We start from the raw sequence: 27,179 nt of genomic DNA on the forward strand, positions 1-27,179 counted from the left end.
GTCTCGGGAATCAAACCAGCGATACGATTTAAGTAGCTCACCCAAAATCCATTCTCAAACTCTAGCATATATTTCCTAGGATATTAACTTTTCGTCCCCCATTTTTCGACCCACTGACGAGAACCACTTTTCTATGATACATACCGCCCCCCCCCCCTTCCTGTTGTTATGGGCAACCGTCCTCTCATAAGCACCCATTTATTTTGTCTTTGACCAAGTGGCAGGGTGAATGAAATCCCATAACGCCACAGTGACCCTTAATCCCGCTGACCTATCCCAGTGTGTTGTCTATGAGCCTGGGTTTATGGGAAGGCAGGAGTTTGCCCTGCAGACACTGTTTGTCCAGCTTAGGTTTCCCAACAAGATTACTTCCCATCCCAGATTCTCAGCCAACCACATTCCACTCCCATCACTGGCATGTAACAATAAAGAGAACTCTCTGTCTTCAATCCTGTTAAATCATATTTGACCGAAGCATGCACGGAGACGCACACGCACACACACGCACACACGCACACACACACACACACACACACACACACACACACACACACACACACACACACACACACACACACACACACACACACACACACACACACACACACACACACACACACACACACACACACACACACACACACACACTCCAAAAAGTATAGAGAAAAATTTATGTTTTAAGCCTTGCCAATGCATTGATATTCAAATGATTATTACATTGTGAGAATAATTAGGACTTTTCCTGACTAAATAGATTGGATGCACAGCGATTCTTCTATAGCTGGCACACATAATATAGCCATGAATAGTGGTATCATTAATCTCACTATCGCTGGTGTTATAATGAGAAAGTGATAATAAAATAAAAAACGGGTTCCTTTTTTATTTTTTATTTTTTTAAATAGATGTATTTGTATGGAAAGACAAGTTAAAGCCAACATTGTTTTCGTCATCATAATAACCATATGTGATTTTTACGTAGCGCAACACCCTTCAATTGAAGAGGCGGGAAACAAACAAAGGTTTTTCATTTATTTTATTTGACCTTTATTTAACTAGGCAAGTCAGTTAAGAACATATACAACGGTTATAAATTACAGTAAATGATTACATAGTATTTCCTGTAAATATGGAAATGTACTACAGGTAATTGATATAATACTTACGGTTTGGAAGTCATTCGTAAGGTAAGTCCTGAGCAATCTCTATGGTGGTCTGAAACAAAAAACGTGCAATTAGCCAACAACAAATGATCAATTTTTATTAATGTTACCATTATTTAACTAGGCAAGTAAGTTAAGAACAAATTCTTAACAGTGGGTTAACTGCCTGTTCAGGGGCAGAACGACAGATTTGTACCTTGTCAGCTCGGGGGTTTGAACTTGCAACCTTTCGGTTACTAGTCCAACGCTCTAACCACTAGGCTACCCTGCCGCCCCAAAGTGGCCACATCTCTTACAAAAAACGGATAAGAAATGGAATTATAGATCATTAAAAAGGATCAGGAGAACGTATACATTGGCTACAATAATTACAATAACTTTTCAAGCACCAAATTGAGGAAATGTCTGATTTTCAAGTTAGTCCTATTCCAGTACTTTAATTTCGGCGCTCCAAATTCAAGTTAAAATAGGCTACTCCAAAAACTGCAGGTCTAACATGAAAAAACAATGTATTTGTCATGTTATTTCATTACCAGATCATATTGTGTTAATTATATCCAGAATAATTAATAGGGAGAGCGTTGGGTGTTGTTCTATAGTCTATCCTACACAATTTAACACAGTAGACTGTGTCCAATCCCAGGCACAAAAACATATGCAAACATGAATTTATTACCTTGATGCTTTCTCTTAAATCTAACGAGACCCTGCTGTAAATCAAGCAGACAACAACAGATGATGTTCTGCGATGCATACAAAGACCAACCCCGCCCTCCCTTTGGCAAAATCCCACCACGACGCCATCTTGCTCCTACCGTCTCATAGGCAGAAACTTAAACAGGGTGTACAAGTGACAAGAACAATTCAATGCTGGTCTGACCAATTGGAATCCACGCTTCAACTTGGAAATTGGAATCCACGCTCAACCGCAAGGCTCTCCAGAGGGTGGTGTGTTCTGCACAACGCATCACCGGGGGCAAACTATCTGCCCTCCAGGATACCTATAGCACCCGATGTCACAGGAAGGCAAAAAATATAACCGAAGACAATAACCACCCGCGCCATTTCCTGTTCACCCCGTTATCATCCAGAATGCGAGGTCCAGTACAGGTGCATCAATGCTGGGACCGAGAGACTGAAAAACAGCTTATATCTCAAGGCCATCTGACTGCTAAACAGCAATTACTAACTCAGAGAGGCCGCTGCCTACATTGGGACCCAATCACTGGACAAATGGATCACGAGTCACTTTAAATAATGCCGCTTTAATATTGTGTACATATCTTACATTACTCATATCATATGTATATACTGTATTTTATACCATCTATTGCACCTTGCCTATGCCGCTCGGCCATCACTCATCCATATATTTATATCTACATATTCTCATTCCCCCCTTTTAGATTTGTGTGTATTAGGTAGTTGTTGGGAAACTGTTAGATTACTTGTTAGATATTACTGCACTGTCGGAACCAGAAGCACAAGCATTTCGCTACACTCGCATTAACGTCTGCTAACCACGTGTATGTGACAAATAAAATGTATTTGATCGACATCAATTGGCTCGGGATATTAGATCCACTGCAACTGTCTTCACCGGTGTAACGAATGAGACACCAAAATATTCTGGAAATTCCTTTTTTTCCCAGCACTTTGGATCAGATGATGTGTGAATATATCACGTCCTAACTAATCAGCTGGAGACGCATCAAGTATTTTGCATAAATATTGAAGATCCACGTTAATGACAGTCTCGATTTCGGTTTTAATTATCAAGTTAAGGTGACTCTTTCGGTTAGAAGCATTCCATTTTTGTGCCCATGAAAACTGTTTCCATTATGTAACATGAGACAGGAAGATCATAGCAGATCATTCCACCATGACTCTATAGATAACTGAGTAACCTCTGGTAGCAGATCATTCCACCATGACATGACTCTATAGATAACTGAGTAACTTCTAGTACCGGATCATTCCACCATGACTCTATACATAACTGAGTAACCTCTAGTAGCAGATCATTCCACCATGACTCTATAGATAACTGAGTAACCTCTGGTAGCAGATCATTCCACATGACATGACTCTATAGATAACTGAGTAACCTCTGGTAGCAGAGCATTCCACCATGACATGACTCTATAGATAACTGAGTAACTTCTAGTAGCAGAGCATTCCACCATGACATGACTCTATAGATAACTGAGTAACTTCTAGTAGCAGATCATTCCACCATGACTCTATAGATAACTGAGTAACTTCTAGTAGCAGGTCATTCCACCATGACTCTATAGATAACTGAGTAACCTCTGGTAGCAGATCATTCCACCATGACATGACTCTATAGATAACTGAGTAACTTCTAGTAGCAGGTCATTCCACCATGACTCTATAGATAACTGAGTAACCTCTGGTAGCAGATCATTCCACCATGACACGACTCTATAGATAACTGAGTAACTTCTAGTAGCAGATCATTCCACCATGACATGACTCTATAGATAACTGAGTAACCTCTGGTAGCAGATCATTCCACCATGACTCTGTAGATAACTAACTTCTAGTAGCAGATCATTCCACCATGACTCTATAGATAACTGAGTAACCTCTGGTATCAGATAATTCCACCATGACTCTATAGATAACGGAGTAACCTATGGTAGCAGATCATTCCACCATGACTTTATAGATAACTGAGTAACCTCTGGTAGCAGATCATTCCACCATGACATGACTCTATAGATAACTGAGTAACTTCTAGTAGCAGATCATTCCACCATGACTCTATAGATAACTGAGTAACTTCTAGTAGCAGATCATTCCACCATGACTCTATAGATAACTGAGTAACCTCTAGTAGCAGATCATTCCACCATGACTCTATAGATAACTGAGTAACTGAGTAACTTCTTGTAACAGATTATTCCACCATGACTCTATAGATAACGGAGTAACCTCTGGTAGCAGATCATTCCACCATGACTCTATAGATAACTGAGTAACCTCTGGTAGCAGATCATTCCACCATGACATGACTCTATAGATAACTGAGTAACTTCTAGTAGCAGATCATTCCACCATGACTCTATAGATAACTGAGTAACTTCTAGTAGCAGATCATTCCACCATGACTCTATAGATAACTGAGTAACGTCTAGTAGCAGATCATTCCACCATGACTCTATAGATAACTGAGTAACTTCTAGTAGCAGATCATTCCACCATGACTCTATAGATAACTGAGTAACTTCTAGTAGCAGATCATTCCACCATGACTCTATAGATAACTGAGTAACTTCTAGTAGCAGATCATTCCACCATGACTCTATAGATAACTGAGTAACCTCTAGTAGCAGATCATTCCACCATGACTCTATAGATAACTGAGTAACCTCTAGTAGCAGATCATTCCACCATGACTCTATAGATAACTGAGTAACTTCTAGTAGCAGGTCATTCCACCATGACTCTATAGATAACTGAGTAACCTCTGGTAGCAGATCATTCCACCATGACATGACTCTATAAATAACTGAGTAACCTCTGGTAGCAGAGCATTCCACCATGACATGACTCTATAGATAACTGAGTAACTTCTAGTAGCAGATCATTCCACCATGACATGACTCTATAGATAACTGAGTAACTTCTAGTAGCAGATCATTCCACCATGACATGACTCTATAGATAACTGAGTAACTTCTAGTAGCAGATCATTCCACCATGACTCTATAGATAACTGAGTAACTTCTAGTAGCAGATCATTCCACCATGACATAACTCTATAGTTAACTAAGTAAAAATCTGTTTATGGTTTGGGTACCGTTAAGGAACCCATAGTGTTGTGTCTGGTGAGGTATGTATGTATGTATGTATGTTTAAAAATAGATTATACAAGTGATGAGGCATTTTCAACACACAAATGTTTATTGAAAAGACTAGAAGAGAAGTAGTCAATATCTAGCAGATATATATATCAAAAAATATATTTAAAAAAGAGTCCTTGTGATTTACTTACACATGTATCTTTAGCAATTAGCATCAATTGTCAGTGGGGATAGACACTACAGAGAGAGTCGATGGATATAGGAAGTCCCTGGCATAATGATACATTTCTCTAAATGACTTACAAAGGATTATTATGGATAATGCGGACGGCAGCGTTCTATTTATTTTAGTCGCGAAAATAAATAGAACATCTTGCACCATAACATCTTGCACCATAACATCTGGCACCATAACATCTTGCACCATATCTTTCCTCAGTGCTGTCAGAAACACTATTATGGAGGACACATGCAACCACAATTTGTTTTCAAGTTACTAAACACAACCTTACATTATGAGAACATAGTTACAACCACAATGTGTTTTCAAGTTACTAAACACAACCTTACATTATGAGGACACCGTAGACATAGCCACGATGTCGGTGACATGTTTTAAAGTTTCTCAACACTGTGTTGCGTACTGTAAACAGAACATGCCTGAATCGGCATAATCTCATTATGACAACAAACTCGACGCCACGGGTTACAACATGGCCTCGCGGAATTGAACACCCCAAGCCTTATTATAACTTTCTTGATTCTTATTTCCAACCGTAATGCAAATCCAACCACGACCAGAATATTTTGCTGAAGCATACAGATATGACTATCTACATCCCTCCAAAAATAACTGAGAATGAGTAAATAGGGCCTGTGGGAGAGATTAACCCTGTGTTAACTTAGCCCACTGAGGCGGATAAAGCCAGTATTGCTTGCCATAGGGTTGAGCCAGGACGAGCCCCATGCCTACAGGGCTGCTGCCTGTCTGTTGCAAGATCAGGGCTTTAGAGAGGAGTGATGTCTCCATCGTCGCTCTCTCTCGCTCACTCGTTTCTCACGAGCCACCAGTCCTCCCGTAAAGCACATCTGTTTAGCCGTGATTAATGCGAAGGCATTTGTTGCCTAATTATGGGGTGTCGTCTCCGTGGACACAGGGATACTGGGGCAGGGCGAGAGCGGCTATAGAAGGCGGGCAGCCCACTGAGCAGAAGGGGCTTCTGCTCTCACCTCCAAACTCACAACAGAGAAATACAGACCACCGTGATCCAAAAATGTGATTTGTTACTGGAGTGAATAGTCCTAGACCTCTTTTAGACTAAACGAACAATACAGCTAAAAGGCTAAGAAAGGCCTCCTTTCATTTCAGTAAAAAAAAAAAAAGACCTAAATTTAGACATTTACTTGTTACTCATACGAATAGTGTTGCTAGGATAGAGAAAGAACAAATATTATCTTAAAAAACAGGAATTCAAGGAGAACCCGTCAAACTGTTGCTGCTGTTCTCCTTGTATACACAGTACACTCAATCTGACATATGGTGCTGTTATGAAAATTCATGAAGGAGAAAAGAAGCACCCCCCCACGCTCGGCCTGCTGTCAGAAAGCCCCATTCATTATTCAGGTCCGAGATTATACTGGGCCGCGCCAAGTAGCCCGTCCTGGGGGTTTTCATCACTTTCATGTGGAGAGAGCATTGACTTTCTGTCAGGGCTGAAGCTCTTGCCGGTGTCTACCGTTGCCAAGCCTGCAGTGCCTGGCTTCCCTAATGAAGAAGACAAAGTGAAGAGAGTCACCTTTTAATGTTTCAAAATATGCTCTTAGTATAAACAGTAGCCTACGCTTCTCAATTTTACTCCCCAATTTAATATGAGCTGTGAACTCTTTCAATAATTTGTTTTTCAGTTGTTTTTAGGTTTTCACAGAGCCATGTACTGTATATACATGGCCGTACACCGTATATACATGGCCGTACACCGTATATACATGGCCATACACCGTATATACATGGCCGTACACCGTATATACATGGCCGTACACCGTATATACATGGCCGTACACCGTATATACATGGCCGTACACCGTATATACATGGCCGTACACCGTATATACATGGCCGTACACCGTATATACATGGCCGTACACCGCATATACATGGCCGTACACCGTATATACATGGCCGTACACCGTATATACATGGCCGTACACCGTATATACATGGCCGTACACCGTATATACATGGCCGTACACCGTATATACATGGCCGTACACCGTATATACATGGCCGTACACCGTATATACATGGCCGTACACCGCATATACATGGCCGTACACCGCATATACATGGCCGTACACCGTATATACATGGCCGTACACCGCATATACATGGCCGTACACCGTATATACATGGCCGTACACCGCATATACATGGCCGTACACCGCATATACATGGCCGTACACCGTATATACATGGCCGTACACCGCATATACATGGCCGTACACCGCATATACATGGCCGTACACCGCATATACATGGCCGTACACCGCATATACATGGCCGTACACCGCATATACATGGCCGTACACCGTATATACATGGCCGTACACCGCATATACATGGCCGTACACCGTATATACATGGCCGTACACCGTATATACATGGCCGTACACCGCCCCGTTCACGGAAATGGTTCGCTCCTACAGACAGTGAGTCACGTGGCCGTGGCTTGCTATATAAAGCAGGCAGACAGGTGTCGAGACATTGTTACTTTTAAGATGAACATTAAAATGGGCTAAACGAGTGACCTAAGCGACTGAGCGTGGTATGATCAACGGTGCCAGGCATGCAGGTTCTAGTATCTCAGTGTCTAGGGTTTACCGATGATGATGCAACAAACAAAACATCCAGTCAGCGGCAGTCCTGTGGGCGAAAAATAGTTAGTCGAGGAGAGTTAGAAGGAGAATGGAAAGAATCGTGGAAGCTAACAGGCAAATAACGGCACAGGTACAACAGTGGTGTGCAGAACGCCATCTCAGAACGCACAACTCGTCGGTCCCTTATCAAAGATGGGCTATTGCGACCACACCGGGTTCCAGTCCGATCAGCTAAAATATTTACCTGGTCTGACGAATCCTGGTTCCTGTTGCATTATGCTGATTACCGAGTCAGGATTTGGTGTAAACAGCATGAGTCCATGGCCCCATTCTGCCTGGTGTCAACGGTACAGGCTGGTGGTGTGAGGAATGTTTTCCTGGCACACATGTTAGATCTCTTGCAATGTTTCCATGACTCAAAGAGTTCAGGCTGTTCTGGAGGCAAAGGGCTGTCTGACCTGTTACTAGATGTGTGTACCTAGGAAACTGGCCACTGAGTGTTTAAACTGACAATACATATATACTGGCTATATATGTGAGCCATAAATATACACTGGCCATACAGTGCCTTCGGGAAGTATTCAGACCCCTTGACTTTTTCCACATTTTGTTATGTTACAGCCTTGTTCTAAAAATGATTTAATATTTTTTCCCCTCATCAATCTACACACAATACCCCATAATGACAAAGCAAAAACAGGTTTATTAGATTTTTTTTGCAAATGTATAAAAAAATAAACATACCTTATTTACAAAAGTATTCAGACCCTTTGCTATGAGAATCAAAATTGAGATCAGGTCCATCCTGTTTCCATTGATCATACTAGAGATGTTTCTACAACTTCGATTCCACCTGTGGTAAATTCAATTGATTAGACATGATTTAGAAAGGCACACAAATCAAATCAAATCAAATTGTATTTGTCACATACACATGGTTAGCAGATGTTAATGCGAGTGTAGCGAAATGCTTGTGCTTCTAGTTCCGACAATGCAGTGATAACCAACAAGTAATCTAACTAACAATTCCAAAACTACTGTCTTATACACGGTGTAAGGGGATAAAGAATACGTACATAAGGATATATGAATGAGTGATGGTACAGAGCAGCATACAGTAGATGGTATCGAGTACAGTATATACATATGAGATGAGTATGTAGACAAAGTAAACAAAGTGGCATAGTTAAAGTGGCTAGTGATACATGTATTACATAAGGATGCAGTCGATGATGTAGAGTACAGTATATACGTATGCATATGAGATGAATAATGTAGGGTAAGTAACATTATATAAGGTAGCATTGTTTAAAGTGGCTAGTGATATATTTACATTTCCCATCAATTCCCATTATTAAAGTGACTGGAGTTGGGTCAGTGTCAATGACACCTGTCTATATAAGGTCCCACAGTTGACAGTGAATGCCAGAGAAAAAACCAAGCCACGAGGTTGAAGAAATTGTCCGTAGAGCCCCGAGACAGGATTTATGTCGAGGCACAGGTCTGGGGGAAGGATACCAAAAAAATGTCTGCAGCATTGAAGGTCCCCAAGAACACAGTGGCCTCCATCATTCTGCAGCATTGAAGGTCCCCAAGAACACAGTGGCCTCCATCATTCTGCAGCATTGAAGGTCCCCAAGAACACAGTGGCCTCCATCATTCTGCAGCATTGAAGGTCCCCAAGAACACAGTGGCCTCCATCATTCTGCAGCATTGAAGGTCCCCAAGAACACAGTGGCCTCCATCATTCTGCAGCATTGAAGATCCCCAAGAACACAGTGGCCTCCATCAGGTCCCTAAAACACAGTGGCCTCCATCATTCTGCAGCATTGAAGGTCCCCAAAAACACAGTGGCCTCCATCATTCTGCAGCATTGAAGATCCCCAAGAACACAGTGGCCTCCATCATTCTAAAATGGAAGAAGTTTGGATCCACCAAACCAATCGGGGGAGAAGGACCTTGGTCAGGGAGGTGACCAAGAACCCAATGATCACTCTGACTGAGCTCCAGAGTTCCTCTTTGGAGATGGGTGAATCTTCCAGAAGGACAACCATCTCTGCAGCACACCACCAATCAGGCCTTTATGGTAGATTAGCCAGACGGAAGCCGCTCCTCAGTAAAAGACACATGACAGCCTGCTTCGAGTTTGCCAAAAGGCACCTAAAGATTCTCTGCTCTGATGAAAAAAAGATTGAACACTTCGGCCTGAATGCCAAGCGTCACTTCTGGAGGAAACGTGCTACCATCCCTACGGTGAAGCATGGTATGGGGATGTTATTCAGCGGGACTGGTGTACTAGTCAGGATCGAGGCAAAGATGAACGTGCAAAGTACAGAGAGATCCTTGATGAAAACCTGCTCCAGAGCACTCAGGACCTCAGACTGGGGGTGAAGATTCACCTTCCAACAGGACAACAACCCTAAGTACACAGCCAATACAACGCAGGAGTGGCTTCGGCCAAGACAATGAAGCAGTGGCCCAGCCAGAGCCAAGACTTGAACCTGACCGAACATCTTTGGAGAGACCTGAAAACAGCTGTGCAGCAACTCTCCCCATCCAACCTGACCGAGCATGAGATCATTTGCAATGAAGAATGGGAGAAACTCCCCAAATACAGGTGTGCCAAGCTTGTAACGTCACACCCAAGAAGACTCAATGCTGTACTCCCTGCCAAAGGTGCTTCGACAAAGTACTGACTAAAGGGTCTGAATACTTAAGTAAATGTGATATTTCATTTCTAAAAATGTCAAAAAACCTGTTTTTGCTTTTTGATTATTGGGTACTGTGTGTAGATTGATGAGGGGGAAAAAACAATTTAATGCATTTTAGAATAAGGCTGTAACGTAACAAAATATGGATAAAGGCAAGGGGTCTGAATACTTAAGGAATGCACTGTATACATTGAGAGTTTAAAACATTAGGAATACATAGACTGACCCGGAGGATCAAGGTGAAAGTGATGATCCCTTATTGATATCACTTGTTTAATCTACTTCAATCAGTGTAGATGAAGGGGAGGAGACAGGTTATGATTTTTTTAAGCCTTGAGACATGGATTGTGTATGTGTTCCATTCAGAGGGTGAATGGGCAAGACAAAATATTTAAGTGTCTTTGAACGGGGTCTGGTAGTAGGTGCCAGGTGTTTGTGTCCAGAACTGCAACGCTGCTGGGTTTTTCCACGCTTCCAACAGTTTCACATGTGTATCAAGAACAGTCCACCACCCAAAGAACATCCAGCCAACTTGACACAACTGTGGGAATCATTGGAGTCATCATGGGCCAGCATCCCTGTGGAACGCTTTTGACACCTTCTGGAGTCCATGCCCCGACGAATTGAGGCTGTTCTGAGGGCCAAAGCGGGCAGGGCTTCAAGTCAATATTAGGAACGTGTTCTGAATGTTTTGTCCACTCAGTAGGTAAATGCCTCTGTTTTTTAAAATTATGAAGACCTGGTTGTTTCATCCAAAAACAAGACATAGTCAACATCCTGGACGTTAATGTGTCTAAACAACCTCATTATTCTCGAAGAATCAGAGGAGACTAGCATAAATGGTCTTTGACAAGTGGAATTCTCCTCCTAAAACAAACCCTGTGGAGACAAGTGCTTTGCCAAGGGCTTTAACCCTGTAATTGTGTTGTTCTTTCCCCTCAGTGGATTTTGAGCCTCATGCCAGTATGGACACAGCCCATCACATGCTCCTGTATGGCTGCGGGACACCAGTCTCCACCACCAACTACTGGTAAGTCAAAGCACACCACACCACAGAACATGAGCTAGAATTTCCCTATGCATTTCCACAGTACTTTACACATGAATCTACCTGGTTGACCAAACAGACAGTCTGTAGAATACACAACAGTTGTGTGTTAGTAAAGACTTGTTGATCTGTCCATTGTAGCACAACGAAGAACAAATGTACAAAGAGACTTTATTCACTTCCTCAGCCCCATGAGCCTGAATACAAGCACTAGACTTGATAAAAACCAAACCCTCAACACTTAGGGTACAAAGAATCAGTGTTGGGTATTACTGCCCTACTACGCTTAAATAATCAGTGTTGGGTATTACTGCCCTACTACGCTTAAATAATCAGTGTTGGGTATTACTGCCCTACTACACTTAAAGAATCAGCTGGACCACTCTAATCATTGCAGAGAGAGAGAGAGAGGCGGGAGAGAGAGAGGCGGGAGAGAGAGAGGCAGGAGAGAGAGAGAGAGGCAGGAGAGAGAGAGAGAGAGGCAGGAGAGAGAGAGAGAGAGGCAGGAGAGAGAGAGGCAGAGAGAGAGAGAGAGAGAGAGAGGCAGGAGAGAGAGAGAGAGGCAGGAGAGAGAGAGAGAGAGAGAGGCAGGAGAGAGAGAGAGAGAGGCAGGAGAGAGAGAGAGGCAGGAGAGAGAGAGAGAGGCAGGAGAGAGAGAGAGGCAGGAGAGAGAGAGAGAGGCAGGAGAGAGAGAGAGAGAGAGGCAGGAGGAGAGAGAGAGAGAGGCGGGAGAGGGAGAGAGGCGGGATAGAGCGAGAGAGAGCGGCACGAGAGAGAGAGAAAGCGGCAGGAGAGAGAGAGGCAGAAGAGAGGCAGGAGAAAGAGAGGGGCAGAAGAGAGGAGGAAGGAGAGGGGCAGAAGAGAGAGGGAGAGAGGCAGAAGAGAGAGACGCACAAGAGAGAGAAAAGGAGAAGAAACAGAGGGAAGAGGAGATCTCTTCAGACGCTCACTGATAAACTTGCCTGTTACCATAGCAACTGCTGTCACCTCGACAACAGAGATCATGGGAGCCCTGTACAGGGTGGTGTGGGTGTGTGAGGGTGGTGGGTGCTGCAGGTCGCTCGTCGGGAGGGGTTGTTTATCTTTCCTCCCCTCAGAATGGACTCTTCAGTGTATGTGATGAGGAAGACGAAGACCACATTACGCTACCGCAACGTTCAAGTGAAACACGGCTCAGCATCTACTGACTTCCTGTGTCTGGGAGGGTCAAATCAGAATACACCTCTAGAGTCACACAGCAAAAATACACAAAGCAATGAGTATGTTTTCAAATCAAAGAGCAACGTGTGTTGACTATGACTATCAAATTCCAAACGACCATCACAATTGCCATTCGGGCTTTAATTCCTTTCATCCATTCAGCTACCCTGTTTTCATTTAAAAAATGCATCTCTTCTTCAGCTATCCTGCGGGGGGTGATTTTGAAATTCCTCCCCACTCTGAAAGCACATTTGGCATTCCTCGAGTTAAAAGCGGTTGAGATATATTCTGAAACTGCCTGTGAAGCTGCTTCTGAAATCACAAGGAAGCTCTGGAGGATCAGTGGGGGGGGCAAGAAAATAGGCCATACCAAGAGTGTTTGTTCCAAATGGCACCCTAGTCGCTACCTAGTGCACTATAAAGAGGCTGGGTACCATTTGGGACAAACACAATGTGTCTACCCAATCAGAACACTTGCTTAGCCCACTGCAAGCACATCCACACAATTCCACATTGAGCTAAAAAAAAAAAAAAACTCTCCTGAAAAAGGAAAGCTCGGTTTTTAACCCACTCTTGTCACCTAGCCTTCGTTGCACCGGTTCTCCTCTGCAACACACTCGAGAGCTACAGGGGGGGTCAACATCAATGATGAGTACACACTGCTACACCGTTCAAGCTGTGAGCTCTCTGGAACAGGAAGAATAGGGTGAAAAGTAGTAAGGCTAGTCATTATTGTGTCAAAAGTGAAGACAATATGCTTTTAATGGTGTTTCCCAGAACGCACAAAGGCATGAAATGGAATCTGGGAGGCGTGAGGCTCTTAACGGAAGCGTCTGCTACTGCTGCTGCTGCTTGCTCCTAATCTTTGAGTGTGGTGTATTCATTTGGAACAAATGACAGGAATATCTTCTAGACACTAGCTATCAGGAGAAACAATGTAAGGCGTTACTGGCCTTTAACCATAACTGCCGGTCTCCATATCAAGCCAGGGGCACACGTACCTTCTGTGTTCTAGGATATGATAGTTCTGTTGAGGTATGGCTACCCTGACACAGATACAGTGTGACACGTGGAAATTAATTTGCTTGGGCATAAATCATGCAAACAGTTTTTTGTTATTTTGACACGGCATCGGTGAGATTCGACTGTAGGATCTTCTGTTCTCTATCCCTGGAATTAGTCCACTGCGCCACCAGGATGGAGCTAGCATGCCATGTTTTTTTATGCAAACAAAGCTGTTCACATTAGTCTATTTAAACAGACCCCATTTCCAAGGAAACAAGCACTCATTAAGATCAGGTGTGGCCAGATAGTGGGCGTGGCCAACACACCTGATTGAGAGTTTTGTAGACACTGAGAACAGAATGTATTTGTTTTTAAATAACATTCTCTGAAAGTTACTAAAATCATCCCAAAAAATTTTACATTCCCGGAATGTAGTAAATGTATGACATTAAATAGAACCACGTGGGAACTTGGGTGAAATGTTTGTGGAAGTACTGAAATTCCTACAGAAGAGCGCTGTTTCTTAATGTTCTGAACAACTAAAGAAACTTTAAAAGAACATGTCGTTTAAAGTGCTGAACCACAGAAGAGCGCTGTTTCTTAATGTTCTGAACAACTAAAGAACATGTCTTTAAATAGAACCACTAGGAAACGTAGGAAACGTTATGCTGAAGTGCTGAAATTCCCACAGAAGAACATTGTTTCCTAACGTTCTCTGAACTATTTGAGAACATTCCCAATGTCAAACCGTTTGGATAATTTTCTTTTAACATTACCAAAATGTTAATTACATTTAACCATGTTTGAACTTTTAGGAAACTTTCTGTCAAAGTAATGAAATACCAAGAAAATAACGATTACATTTTTTTTTATGAAGTTCTTTCAAATCTGCTGAAAATCTTTCAAACCCAAGCAACTATTCTGCACCGGTTCCAGAAAGTTGTGGGAAAGTTTTATGCTAAATAACAATAGGACAACCACGCTCTCACCAAGCTCTAAGAAACATATGGTTCCCAGAATGTTCTGTGCTAGCTGGGCCAGTCTTCTTTAACATTTTAGGTTTGATTTATTCTCTACATTTTTAAAATTTAATTCCTTTGAAAAAAAAAAAAAAAAAACTGCAAGCGCTAAACTCTGCACCTGCCTGCACAAACCATAGCAAAGACGCAGTGTGTGTGTGTGTGTGTGTGTGTGTGTGTGTGTGTGTGTGTGTGTGTGTGTGTGTGTGTGTGTGTGTGTGTGTGTGTGTGTGTGTGTGTGTGTGTGTGTGTGTGTGTGTGTGTGTGTGTGTGTGTGTGTGTGTGACTCATCAATATTGTACCCACTGAGAGGGGCTGTATTGACCCAGTGCTGTTGTTTGGTTCTTTCAGGGACTGTGGAAGTGTCAAGGGGACCTGTGAGGACGAAGCCTCCATCATGTACGCCTGGGCCCGAAATGCCCCACCCACCAGGCTACCCCCAGGTACACAGTCTCTCTCTCTCTTTTCCCCTTTAATATCTCTCTCTCACCATTTCATCTTTCTCTCTCTCCTCCTAATCACTCTCTTTCTGCTTCATCTTTCTCTCTCTTTGTGCCTTCTATCTTTCTCTCCCTCCATCTTTCTCTCTTCTCCACCTGTCTCTCACTGGAGAGAGGAGAGATCAGACTCTACCCCAGTGCTCTCTGGAGAGAGGAGAGATCAGATTCTACTCCAGTGCTCTCTGGAGAGAGGAGAGATCAGACTCTACCCCAGTGCTCTCTGGAGAGAGGAGAGATCAGACTCTACCCCAGTGCTCTCTGGAGAGAGGAGAGATCAGACTCTACCCCAGTGCTCTCTGGAGAGAGGAGAGATCAGACTCTACCCCAGTGCTCTCTGGAGAGGGGAGAGATCAAACTCTACCCCAGTGCTCTCTGGAGAGAGGAGAGATCAGACTCTACCCCAGTGCTCTCTGGAGAGAGGAGAGATCAGACTTTACCCCAGTGCTCTCTGGAGAGGGGAGAGATCAAACTCTACCCCAGTGCTCTCTGGAGAGGGGAGAGATCAGACTTTACCCCAGTGCTCTCTGGAGAGGGGAGAGATCAAACTCTACCCCAGTGCTCTCTGGAGAGGGGAGAGATCAAACTCTACCCCAGTGCTATCTGGAGAGGGGAGAGATCAGATTCTACCCCAGTGAGCTCTGGAGAGAGTAGATCCATGATTGGTAATCCTGCGGCTTTAGCCTGCGTTACTGTAATTGCTCTCCAATGAGTTCTTCCCTTATCAATGCATCTCATTCTTGCAGCCCTCACAGAGACCTTAATTACTTGTGCCTGTCTTTTTTTATTTGTTTTTTTTCTCTTCCAGATGTCGGTTTTAAAGTTGGAGGGAAATCCAGAATCACTTACTTTGTGCTGCAAATCCACTATGGGGATGTCCACGCTTTTAGTGGTGAGTGGTGATTGGTGATAAAACTTGAGTAGGGTTGCAAAATTCCCTGTAATTTCCCCCAAAATTCACAGGTTTTCTATAAATCCCGGTTGGAGTATTCCTGGAATCATGAGGGGAAAAGCAGGAATGACAGCGGTCACCAACCCTGGTCCTGGAGCTACACGCCATACAGGGGTCTGATCCAGTCCAGCATTAACACATCCTATTTAGCCAATCAATTAATCTGTTTTAGGGCTGGGTTGAAACAAAAGTCTGTGACCCATGTAGCCCCACAGAACCAGATTGGGTGACCCCTGTAGCCCCGCAGAACCAGATTGGGTGACCCCTGTAGCCCCGCAGAACCAGATTGGGTGACCCCTGTAGCCCCGCAGAACCAGATTGGGTGACCCCTGTAGCCCCGCAGAACCAGATTGGGTGACCCCTGTAGCCCCGCAGAACCAGATTGGGTGACCCCTGTAGCCCCGCAGAACCAGATTGGGTGACCCCTGTAGCCCCGCAGAACCAGATTGGGTGACCCATGTATTAAAAAAAAGTGATGAATTCACCTAGACTGTAATATTGTTCCTGCTTTGTATTCAAATACAGTACCTGGTAATTATTGTACAGTTCATTACTCTCATAGTTAATATGTGTTTATCACCAAGCGTTTCCAGTTTTGTTTTATTCAGGCTTTCACGACCAGATTATTTTAATTAGGGACTGAAAACAGTTATTGTTCCCCCACAGCATTAAGTGGTTATTGTTCTCTTCCCCCACAATGAGCTCCCAAAAGACTCAACAGCAAACCTTTGTGCTGTTCCACGTTCGTTGCGACAGCTTCGCCCCCAGTGGCAGCTGAGAGAGTTCTTTCACTAAGTGGCCATTGATTGTGCATTGAGTGAGTCTGCTTCCCAAAGGGAACCCTATTCCCTATGTAGTGCACTAATTTTGACCAGGGCCCAATAGGGGAGTGTATTGGCATTAGAATACTACATTGGAGTGGATGTCTCTTCTCCCCAATATAAGTCAGGACAGGCACACCATAAAGGGGCTTTTCTTAGGGAAATGGCTGGGCTGCCTGACATTTTTGGGCTGCCTGGAATGACTGGGCTGCCTGAAATTACTGGGCTTGTCTGGAATGACTGGGCTGCCTGAAATTACTGGGCTTGTCTGGAATGACTGGGCTTGCCTGAAATTACTGGGCTGTCTGGAATGACTGGGCTGCCTGATATTACTGGGCTGCCTGACATTACTGGGCTACCTGACATTACTGGGCTACCTGACATTACTGGGCTGCCTGACATTACTGGGCTGCCTGACATTACTGGGCTGCCTTGAGGCAGCATGCAAATGTTGCATGTCTATGACCCGAATTACAAACAATAGTTGGTTTGGTGGATGACGCCAGTACTTTTACCTAGAAAACAAAGAGACGCTCAACAGATGTTTGAGGATAATGGTGTAGTTTATTACCGTAAAACAGACATTTGAGGATAATGGTGTAGTTAATTATCGTAAAACAGACATTTGAGGATAATGGTGTAGTTAATTATCGTAAAACAGACATTTGAAGATAATGGTGTAGTTAATTACCGTAGTGGTTATTTTTTATTTTTCATTTTACCTTTACTAGGCAAGTCAGTTAAGAACAAATTCTTATTTTCAATGACGGCCTAGGAACAGTGGGTTAACTGCCTGTTCAGGGATTTGAACTTGCAACCTTTCGGTTACTAGTCCAATGCTCTAACCACTAGGCTACCCTGCCGTTAGAGTGTTGGGCCAGTAAACGAAAGGTTGATGGACTGAATCCTAGAGTTGACAAGGTAAAAATCCGTTGTTCTGCTCCTGAACAGGCAGTTAACCCACTGTTCCTAGGCCGTCATTGTAAATAACAATTTATTCTTAACTGACTTGCCTAGTTAAATAAAGGTCAAATATATATATTTTTTTAAACAACAAAAAAAACAGACGCTTGAGGAAAATGGTGTAGTTGTTACCGTAAAACTTCAACTAAACGCGAGTCTCAAATAGTCCTTTTAGGAGCTGGGCAACTGCACACAACTGCTGGGTCTAAATGAATTGTTTAGTAGGTTTAATGTTTGAGTTTTACGTTAAATAATTCAGTACTGACTCAAACAAGTGATGGCAATCATCCTTTTTTATCGCCAGTAAAAGACTGCTAGCCATTGGCTGCTAACAGCTGAGAGCTACTAGCTAACTGGCAAGCACAAAAACAGTCAATAACTTTGGGAGTGCAGAACTGAGAACTGTACTACCTGCTGTGTAGTCACAGTCAAAGAGGAGAATAATTATTCAGTCAAGGAAAGTTTTTATTTATTTTTTAAAAACATTTTTTTTTAAATGGAGGCACACCAAGACAAAATAAGTGTGATACAGTGTGTAAATGATACCACATTAGTGCAGGAAATGAAGAAGTTGATTATAATGATGAACATGAATGCTGGAATTAAACAATTAACTATGCAAATGAGTGCTCTCTGGGGAGTACAGATGTGTGTGTTGTGTGCCTGCCCACATGTATTAGAATGCAAACCAGCTTCTCAGGATTATTGTATGTTAATAGGCAGCTCCAGAAATAAACCCTATGGTATTGCTGTGTAGCCACAGGGGCAGGAGCTCTGGGGCTACAGCTAGCCGCCGCGGCGCTAGCTTACTTCAATGGGCTTGTCTGGTGTTTGCTTAAACCCCCCTGTGTAAACATGGCTAGCCTATTGGGTGGGAGGGACGACGACTCAATCTGTGTCCTAAATGGCACCCTATTCCCTAAATGGTGCTTTACTTTCAAACAGAACCCTATGGGCCCTGGTCCAAAGTAGTGCACGGTGAAGATAATAGGGAGCCATAATAGTGCTGTAATTGAATAATGTATTACGGTGCTTTACAGTCGTAAAGTAACACCTGCAGTAGAGAGTGAATCGGACTGGGCTTCATCAAAACAGCATTCTGGGGTAGCCTAGTGGTTAGAGCGTTGGACTAGTAACCGAAAGGTTGCAAGTTCAAACCCCCGAGCTGACAAGGTACAAATCTGGCGTCCATCTGCCCCTGAACAGTTATTTAACTAACTGACTTGCCTAGTTAAATAAAGGTAAAATTATAAAAATCGATAATTTGTTGTTGGCTAATTGCACGTTTTTTGTTTCAGACCACCATAGAGATTGCTCAGGACTTACCTTACGAATGACTTCCAAACCGTAAGTATTATATCAATTACCTGTAGTACATTTCCATATTTACAGGAAATACTATGTAATCATTTACTGTAATTTATAACCGTTGTATATGTCTGCAGCTTCGCAGGCTAATTGGATTGGGTTGGGACAGACACAAACAACCCAATTTGGGTGATTCATTCAGTTGAACAGAGAGAACATTTTGACTTGTATTGGCTTGCGTCCCAAATGGCACCATATTCCCTTTATATTGCACTACTTTTTAAAACATGGCCGATAAGGCTCTTGTCAAGTATAGTGCACTACTAACCTACAATACTTATCTGTGGGCAGCATCATAAGTGTGATGTGAGTGGAATGAAGTCCAACCCAGCACTTTTTTATTGGCCCCCTTATTTGAAACAACGGCTGAAACAGTGGATAAATACAAATTAAAAAGTATGCAATTTATGAAGAAGAAAAGACTAGGATTTATTATAGGCATTGGTTGAAGCTCAGTATTAAACTAAAATCTCCCTACCATCATATCTAAGCCAACATGAAGCAAATCTAGTTGAAAATGAGAAAATCAACTTGATTGGAGGTCATGAACTGTCCGTACGTTACCGAGAACCACATATAAGATTTTTTAACAGGGTCGTTAACAATTTAGTTTTCAGAGTATTTATTGCGCCTACCTTGCTCAAATTCTAGATGTCGGATTAAAACGAGACTATAGTGTTCATAAAGTGACCATCGGACTTCACTAAATTTGTAGGTGCAACAGTTTATTACATTTATAATTTATCGATCTCACAAGCTCATTTCTGACCATTAAGAACCAATAACGTGCTACCTTTTTGTAGCATTTCTGACTATTTTGATTAGCTAGGTAGCTAGCTAGCTAATGTTACTTAGCTAATGTTTGCTTGATTGTACAAAGTCCAGCAGCTAGCCTCTGTAGCTAGCTAGCTAACACCAGTCAGCTGAAAGATAGCTATCTAACTAACAAACAGGCAAAGTAAGGTAGCTAGCTATTTTTGTTTATGGAAGGTTTGTTACACAAATAACTTCCGCCATTAGCAAGCTAGCTAGTTAGAGCCAGACAAAAACAGCTGAAGCTAGCTAATGATAGCTAGTTCATGTCCAAATGCCAGTCCTTTCCACAAAACATAGCTAGCAAGCTAACGTACATCAGCTCAAAACCAACCCCAAACTTTGGACAAATTGTCATGCTGCTAACTTACTATGCATGCAATGGGCCTTTGCAACACTAGCTAGCTACTCCATAGTCCAGGCACAGTAAGAGCTAGCCACATTTCATTGTCTGACAGGACACAACTCAAACTGCTGAGAATTTGTTTTGCTGTCTGACGTTAACAGAGCCTCCTGGCTCTATTGTGCATTGACTGCAGTGTGCATGTGCATGCTTGCTAGCATCAGAAAAACTCACCAGTTTAACATCTATAATACATTCCAGTGTGCTCCTTCCCCCTGTCTTCATTACATGTTTTAATCATGTGTGCTGATCAACTGTGCCAAACTTACAACTCTGCCGTGCACACCTGTGTGAAGCTAGCCACAATGAGGATTAGCCACAATAGTGGAATTTGCAGTTCGCCTTCAAATAAAAGTCCCCCATTTTGAAAGTGATTCAAACTGATACAAATAGTTGAAAGGGAAAGGGGGATAGTCAATTGAACAACTGAATGCATTCAACTGAAATTCCGCATTTAACCCAACCACTCTGAATCAGAGAGGTGCGGGGGGCTGCCTTAATCGACTTCCATGTCTTCGGCGCCCGGGGAACAGCCATATTTGGACTAGATAAAAATACATTTTAAGTGAGAATTGGCATTGGTCTGAAGCCGAAAATGAAAGGAAATTCACATGAGCACCACAATGCCTATTTCAACCGTGCTCTACCAAGGTTTTCCAGCACACGGCTTTGACATACTACAGTAAGTATTGTACTGCAAGCAGGTTGTTTGGGATTCAGACCTTCTCAAACAGCCTAATTCATACCCTTCAGAGGGATAATGAACTTTACACTGTCCTGCTATTAAAATTATATATTGTGTATACTGGTGTATATATACATAACCAGTCAAAAGTTTAGACACACCTACTCATTCCAGGGTTTTTCTTTATTTTTACTATTTTCTACATTGTAGAATAATAGTGAAGATATCAAAACGGTAACACATGGAATCATGTAGTAACCCAAAAAGTGTTAAAGTTATCAAAATATATTTTATATGTGAGATTCTTCAAAGTAGCCACCCTTTGCCTTGATGACAGCTTTGCACACTCTTTGCATTCTCTCAACCAGCTTCATGAAGTAGTCACGTGGAATGCATTTCAATTAACAGGTGTGCCTTGTTAAATGTTAATTTGTGGAATTTCTTTCCTTAATACATTTTAGACAATCATTTGTGTTGTGACAAGTTGTGGGTGGTATACAGAAGACCGCTCTATTTGGTAAAAGACCAAGTCCATATTTTAGCAAGAACAGCTCAAATAAGCAAAGAAAAACGAAAGTCCATCATTACTTTAACCTCTCTGAACCACCCATCCGGATCCGGTATAATTGTCATCAGCAACACTGAATAGCATAGCGCCACAGTCAAATAATATTAATAGAAAATATTAATATTCATGAAATCACAAGTGCAATATTGCAAAACACAGTTTAGCCTTTTGTTAATCCACCTGTTGTCTGAGATTTTGAAATTATGCTTTACAGCGAAAGTAATACAATGACATGTTTAGCTAAAATGACATGTCAATGACATGTCATTGACATGCTTTTCTAAAATAAAGGTATAGTGAAATACAGTCATGCACCACATTACTACAAGACAAAACAGCTCAATCAAGCCTAATGGTCTTGTCAGTGTGAAAGCAAAGCTCGCATTCAAAGCAAACATGAAAAGGTAGCAGAATGGGATAATGTCTTACTGTGGTGTGTGAGGAATCCAATACTTAAAAAAAACTTCTTAGTGATAGCCCGCATTTAAAAAAAAATCATTTTTGCCTAAATTACATACCCTAATCTAACTACCTGTAGCTCAGGCCCTGAAGCAAGGATATGCATATTCTTGGTACCATTAGAAAGGAAACACTTTGAAGTTTGTGGAAATGTGAAAGGAATGTAGCCGAATATAACACAATAGATCTGGTAAAAGACTATACAAAGAAAAAAACAGCCTTTTTTTCAACCACCATCTTTGAAATGCAACAGAAAGGTCCCTGTTCCAGCCATCACTCTGGTTGTAATTCCAATGGTGTTCACAAGATGGCAGCAGTGTACGTGCCACGTTTCAGATGGATAACTTGAAGTATGAGCGAACTACATGACATTTAGTGTAAAGTCACCCAGGTACATTTGGGCAAATCGTGAAGGAGACATTTGTATTCATATTACATTTTCTGCAAGAATATCGTCAAATCGGTATACTTGGACTTCGATTCAGCTTTTCCAGTATTAGTAGACATATCATAAATTCAACATTTGCTAAACAACCAGTTTTCATAACTACATAACTCTGAATATTCTTATCATTTTTGTCCAAAAGGAAAAGGCATGCTGTCACACACGTTTAGTAGCTACATTTTACGAAAGATACATGATTTCCAGATGCTCCTGTAAAGCCCAGCTCATTGGCTATCTAGCTAGCTTGGTTTGACCCCAATTGGTGCTTATTTGACAAAGTTAGTCATTCAAGTGAAGACCGCCCGCGTCATCGGCGTGCCATGGAGTTGCTCTCTGACCAAATATGGTGTCCTATAGGATATACTACACCCCTAATGATATAGTGAAGTCTCGTTACGTTCTAGGATCTCTGAGGAATACATATGAACGTGATTTGACCGGTTGAAACAATATTTAGGGTTAGATTTTCGAAGATTCCTTTCTTTGCAAATTGAGCGAGTGGAAATACAAAATCGATCGTGCATTCTATATGGACCTTTTTAGGTTATGAAAAATTATTTCATCTAACAAAACGACACTTAATGTCATCTCTGGGACCGTTTGGATGATAAAATCAGAGCAAGATTTCAGAATGTAAGTACACATTTCACATTCAGAGGTGAATTTTACAAACCTATTGCGGTGAAAAAAGTGTTTTGTTGTTAGGCGCTCACCTCAAACAATAGCATGGCATTTTTCACAGTAATAGCTACTGTAAATTGGACAGTGCAGTTATATTAACAAGAATGTAAGCTTTCAGCCGATATAAGACACTTATATGTACCGACATTTGTTGTTTCTCTAAAATCTGTGATGATGACACAAGGCGCTGCATGATTTACAACTGTCCCGTTGACGGGACGCCGATCCCTAAGAAGAACTTGTATGTCGTACAAATCACATTATTGTGGAACCACATCCTGTAATAGTATAAGTTAAGCTGTTTGAGAAGATTTAAATCCTAAGAAACCTGCCTACACATAGTCTGAAGAAAAATACCAACATAGCTACTGTAGTAGGTTAAAGCTGTGTGCTGGAAAACCTTGGTAGAGCATGGGTGAAATAGACATTGTGGTGCTCATCTGAATTTCCTTTCTTTTTTGGCTTCAAACCAACGCCTATTCTCATTTAAATCGTAGTTTCTGTTGTTTAATTTATAAATAGTTTCTGTACCTTGTGCTGTCAAAGAGAAATGACATTATTGAAACGGGTCATTGACCTAAGTTAAACGTTTTGTACCATTCCTCTGAGTGATCTACGTTAAACGTATTGTACCGTTCCACTGTTTCCTCTGAGTGATGGAATAAGAGGTGGCTGATGGATAAAGGTGCCGGCTCCGGTCCGCTTCCTCCTTTGTCTCCATACTCCAGTTTCACTCCACTGCCATACTACTGGATGGGCACATTTATTGTCTGTAGCAGTCTGTCTCCATTCTGGCTCAAACTAGACGGAGTAATGTCTATCTATGGTGTCCTGGGAATAACAAATTATAGCAGTCTGTTGCCATTCTGGCTCACAAGATAGTTTTCCATCCAATTGGCCACAGATTTTCATTCTAAGATCTGCGTAAAAGCAATATTTCCCTCCAGAGATGTTTCCATCAAATGTACTTGTTGTCGATAAAAGGCTGTGCGTGATGACGTAGTCACATTAAAACTAATAACTTTTGTGTTTAAATTCCCATGTAGCGAATAAACATATAGGTTAAATTGGTTTCCATCAATGCAAGTTAAATGGGAATCTATCAATACATGTTAAATGGGAATCCATTGCATTTTCAACTCTACTGATGTTCTTTCCACTACAAATGTTGCATCATATAGCGAATGTGCCCATTTTGGTCTCTCCAGACAAAACCTTGCAGATACAGTGTGGGTATTGCATACATTATGGGATGATTATGGATAAGAGGGAGATCATTTTTAATTGTCAAACGATAGCCAAGCATTGATCATCATGTCACCAGAAAAAACCCTTGATATTTATTGGAAAGGAGCTTCAAGCTCATCACGGTGCACTTTGATCATCCTGTGAAGTTCATCATCATGTATTTAATCTGTAGCCTAATAAACTGTATGCTTTCCCGAGTCGTAGTGAGAGGACCACACAACTCAAACTTTACATCGATAGGATTGTTATTATATCAATATTTGCGTGTAAAGATGTTTCCACGGCTATTTCTCGCATGATTAATTTTACGGACACAAAAAGATCCCAACTTCTCTGATTATTTTGTTTTCTCAACATTTGGAAGTTTATCGACATATGGCCTGTTATGAAATTTTTATCCAACATGTACTTTACTTGGATAAAAAGGTTGAGTACAGCAGAAATGTGCTTATTTTAACCCTTTGATTAACAAAGCGGGGCGGCAGGGTAGCCTAGTGGTTAGAGCGTTGGACTAGTAACCAGAAGGTTGTAAGTTCAAACCCCCGAGCTGACAAGGTACAAATCTGTCGTTCTGCCCCTGAACAGGAAGTTAACCCAGGCCGTCATTGAAAATAAGAATTTGTTCTTAACTGACTTGCCTATTTAAATAAAGTAATTTGGTTGAGTCTGTGATTAACATAATCAATTTATTGATCAGATGAAAGTGTAAGTGTTTTCAAATCGAATGTTATTTGTCACATGCACCGAATACAAGTGTAGACCTTACAGTTAAATACTGCCTTATAGTGATGTACTGGGCCGTACGCACTACCCTCTGTGCCTTGCGGACAGAGGCTGAGCAGTTGCCAGAAACAGGCAGTGATGCAACCAATGATGCTCTCGATGGTGAAACAATGCAGTTTTAAGAAAAATAAGTGATAAGTAAAAAATAGATAAGTCAAATATAAAATAATGAAAGAGCAGCTGTAAAATAACAGTAGCGAGACTATATACAGGGGGCACCGGTTAGTCGAGGTAATACAGTGGGGCAAAAAAGTATTTAGTCAGCCACCAATTGTGCAAGTTCTCCCACTTAAAAAGATGAGAGGCCTGTAATTTTCATCATAGGTACACTTCAACAATGACAGACAAAATTAGATCCAGAAAATCATATTGTAGGATTTTTAATGAATTTATTTGCAAATTAGGGTGGAAAATAAGTATTTGGTCACCTACAAACAAGCAAGATTTCTGGCTCTTACAGACCTGTAACTTCTTCTTTAAGGGGCTCCTCTGTCCTCCACTCGTTACCTGTATTAATGGCACCTGTTTGAACTTGTTATCAGTATAAAAGACACCTGTCCACAACCTCAAACAGTCACACGCCAAACTCCACTATGGCCAAGACCAAAGAGCTGTCAAAGGACACCAGAAACAAAATTGTAGACTTGCACCAGGCTGGGAAGACTGAATCTGCAATAGGTAAGCAGCTTGGTTTGAAGAAATCCACAATTATTAGGAAATGGAAGACATACATGACCACTGATAATCTCCCTTGATCTGGGGCTCCACGCAAGATCTCACCCCGTGGGGTCAAAATGATCACAAGAACGGTGAGCAAAAATCCCAGAACCACACGGGGGGACCTAGTGAATGACCTGCAGAGAGCTGGGACCAAAGTAACAAAGCCTACCATCAGTAACACACTACGCCGCCAGGGACTCAAATCCTGCAGTGCAAGACGTGTCCCCCTGCTTAAGCCAGTACATGTCCAGGCCCGTCTGAAGTTTGCTAGAGAGCATTTGAATGATCCAGAAGAAGATTGGGAGAATGTCATATGGTCAGATGAAACCAAAATATAACTTTTTGGTAAAAACTCAACTCTTTGTGTTTGGAGGACAAGGAATGCTGAGTTGCATCCAAAGAACACCATACTTACTGTGAAGCATGGGGGTGGAAACATCATGCTTTGGGGCTGTTTTCTGCAAAGGGACCAGGACGACTGATCCGTGTAAAGGAAAGAATGAATGGGGACACTTTTTGCCCCACTGTATGTACATGTAGGTAGCAGCAGCATAAAGGGGGGTGGGGGGACAGTGCAGATAGTCTGGGCAGCCATTTAATTAACTTGGTGTTCTGGTACCACTTGCCGTGCGGTAGCAGAGAGAATAGTCTATGTCTAGGGTGGATGGAGTCTTTTAACAATTTTTAGGGCCTTCCTCTGACACCGCCTGGTATAGAGGTCTTGGATGTCTGGAAGCTTGGCCCCAGTGATGTACTGGGCCGTACGCACTACCCTCTGTGCCTTGTGGACAGAAGCCGAGCAGTTGCCAGAAACAGGCAGTGATGCAACCAATGATGCTCTCGATGGTGAAGCTGTAGACATTTTTGAGGATCTGAGGACCCATGCCAAATCTTTTCATTCTCCTGAGGGGAATAGGTGCTGT

General features: G+C 42.1%; 1 protein-coding gene across 4 annotated transcripts in view; it reads left to right on the plus strand.

Moving 5' to 3' along the window:
• Positions 1-27,179, plus strand: part of pam (peptidylglycine alpha-amidating monooxygenase) — a 150,609-nt gene that overhangs the window by 26,416 nt on the left and 97,014 nt on the right. For all 4 annotated transcript variants that reach the window (XM_046290581.1, XM_046290583.1, XM_046290584.1 and 1 more), the window contains exons 6-9: positions 11,521-11,608; positions 15,202-15,293; positions 16,156-16,239; positions 19,382-19,430. In XM_046290581.1, the coding sequence (XP_046146537.1) occupies positions 11,521-11,608; positions 15,202-15,293; positions 16,156-16,239; positions 19,382-19,430 (313 nt within the window). The remainder of the gene's footprint in view (positions 1-11,520; positions 11,609-15,201; positions 15,294-16,155; positions 16,240-19,381; positions 19,431-27,179) is intronic.

This window comes from Oncorhynchus gorbuscha, linkage group LG11 (genome assembly GCF_021184085.1).
Source record: "Oncorhynchus gorbuscha isolate QuinsamMale2020 ecotype Even-year linkage group LG11, OgorEven_v1.0, whole genome shotgun sequence".
In the NCBI taxonomy this organism is placed as follows: Eukaryota; Metazoa; Chordata; class Actinopteri; order Salmoniformes; family Salmonidae; genus Oncorhynchus; species Oncorhynchus gorbuscha.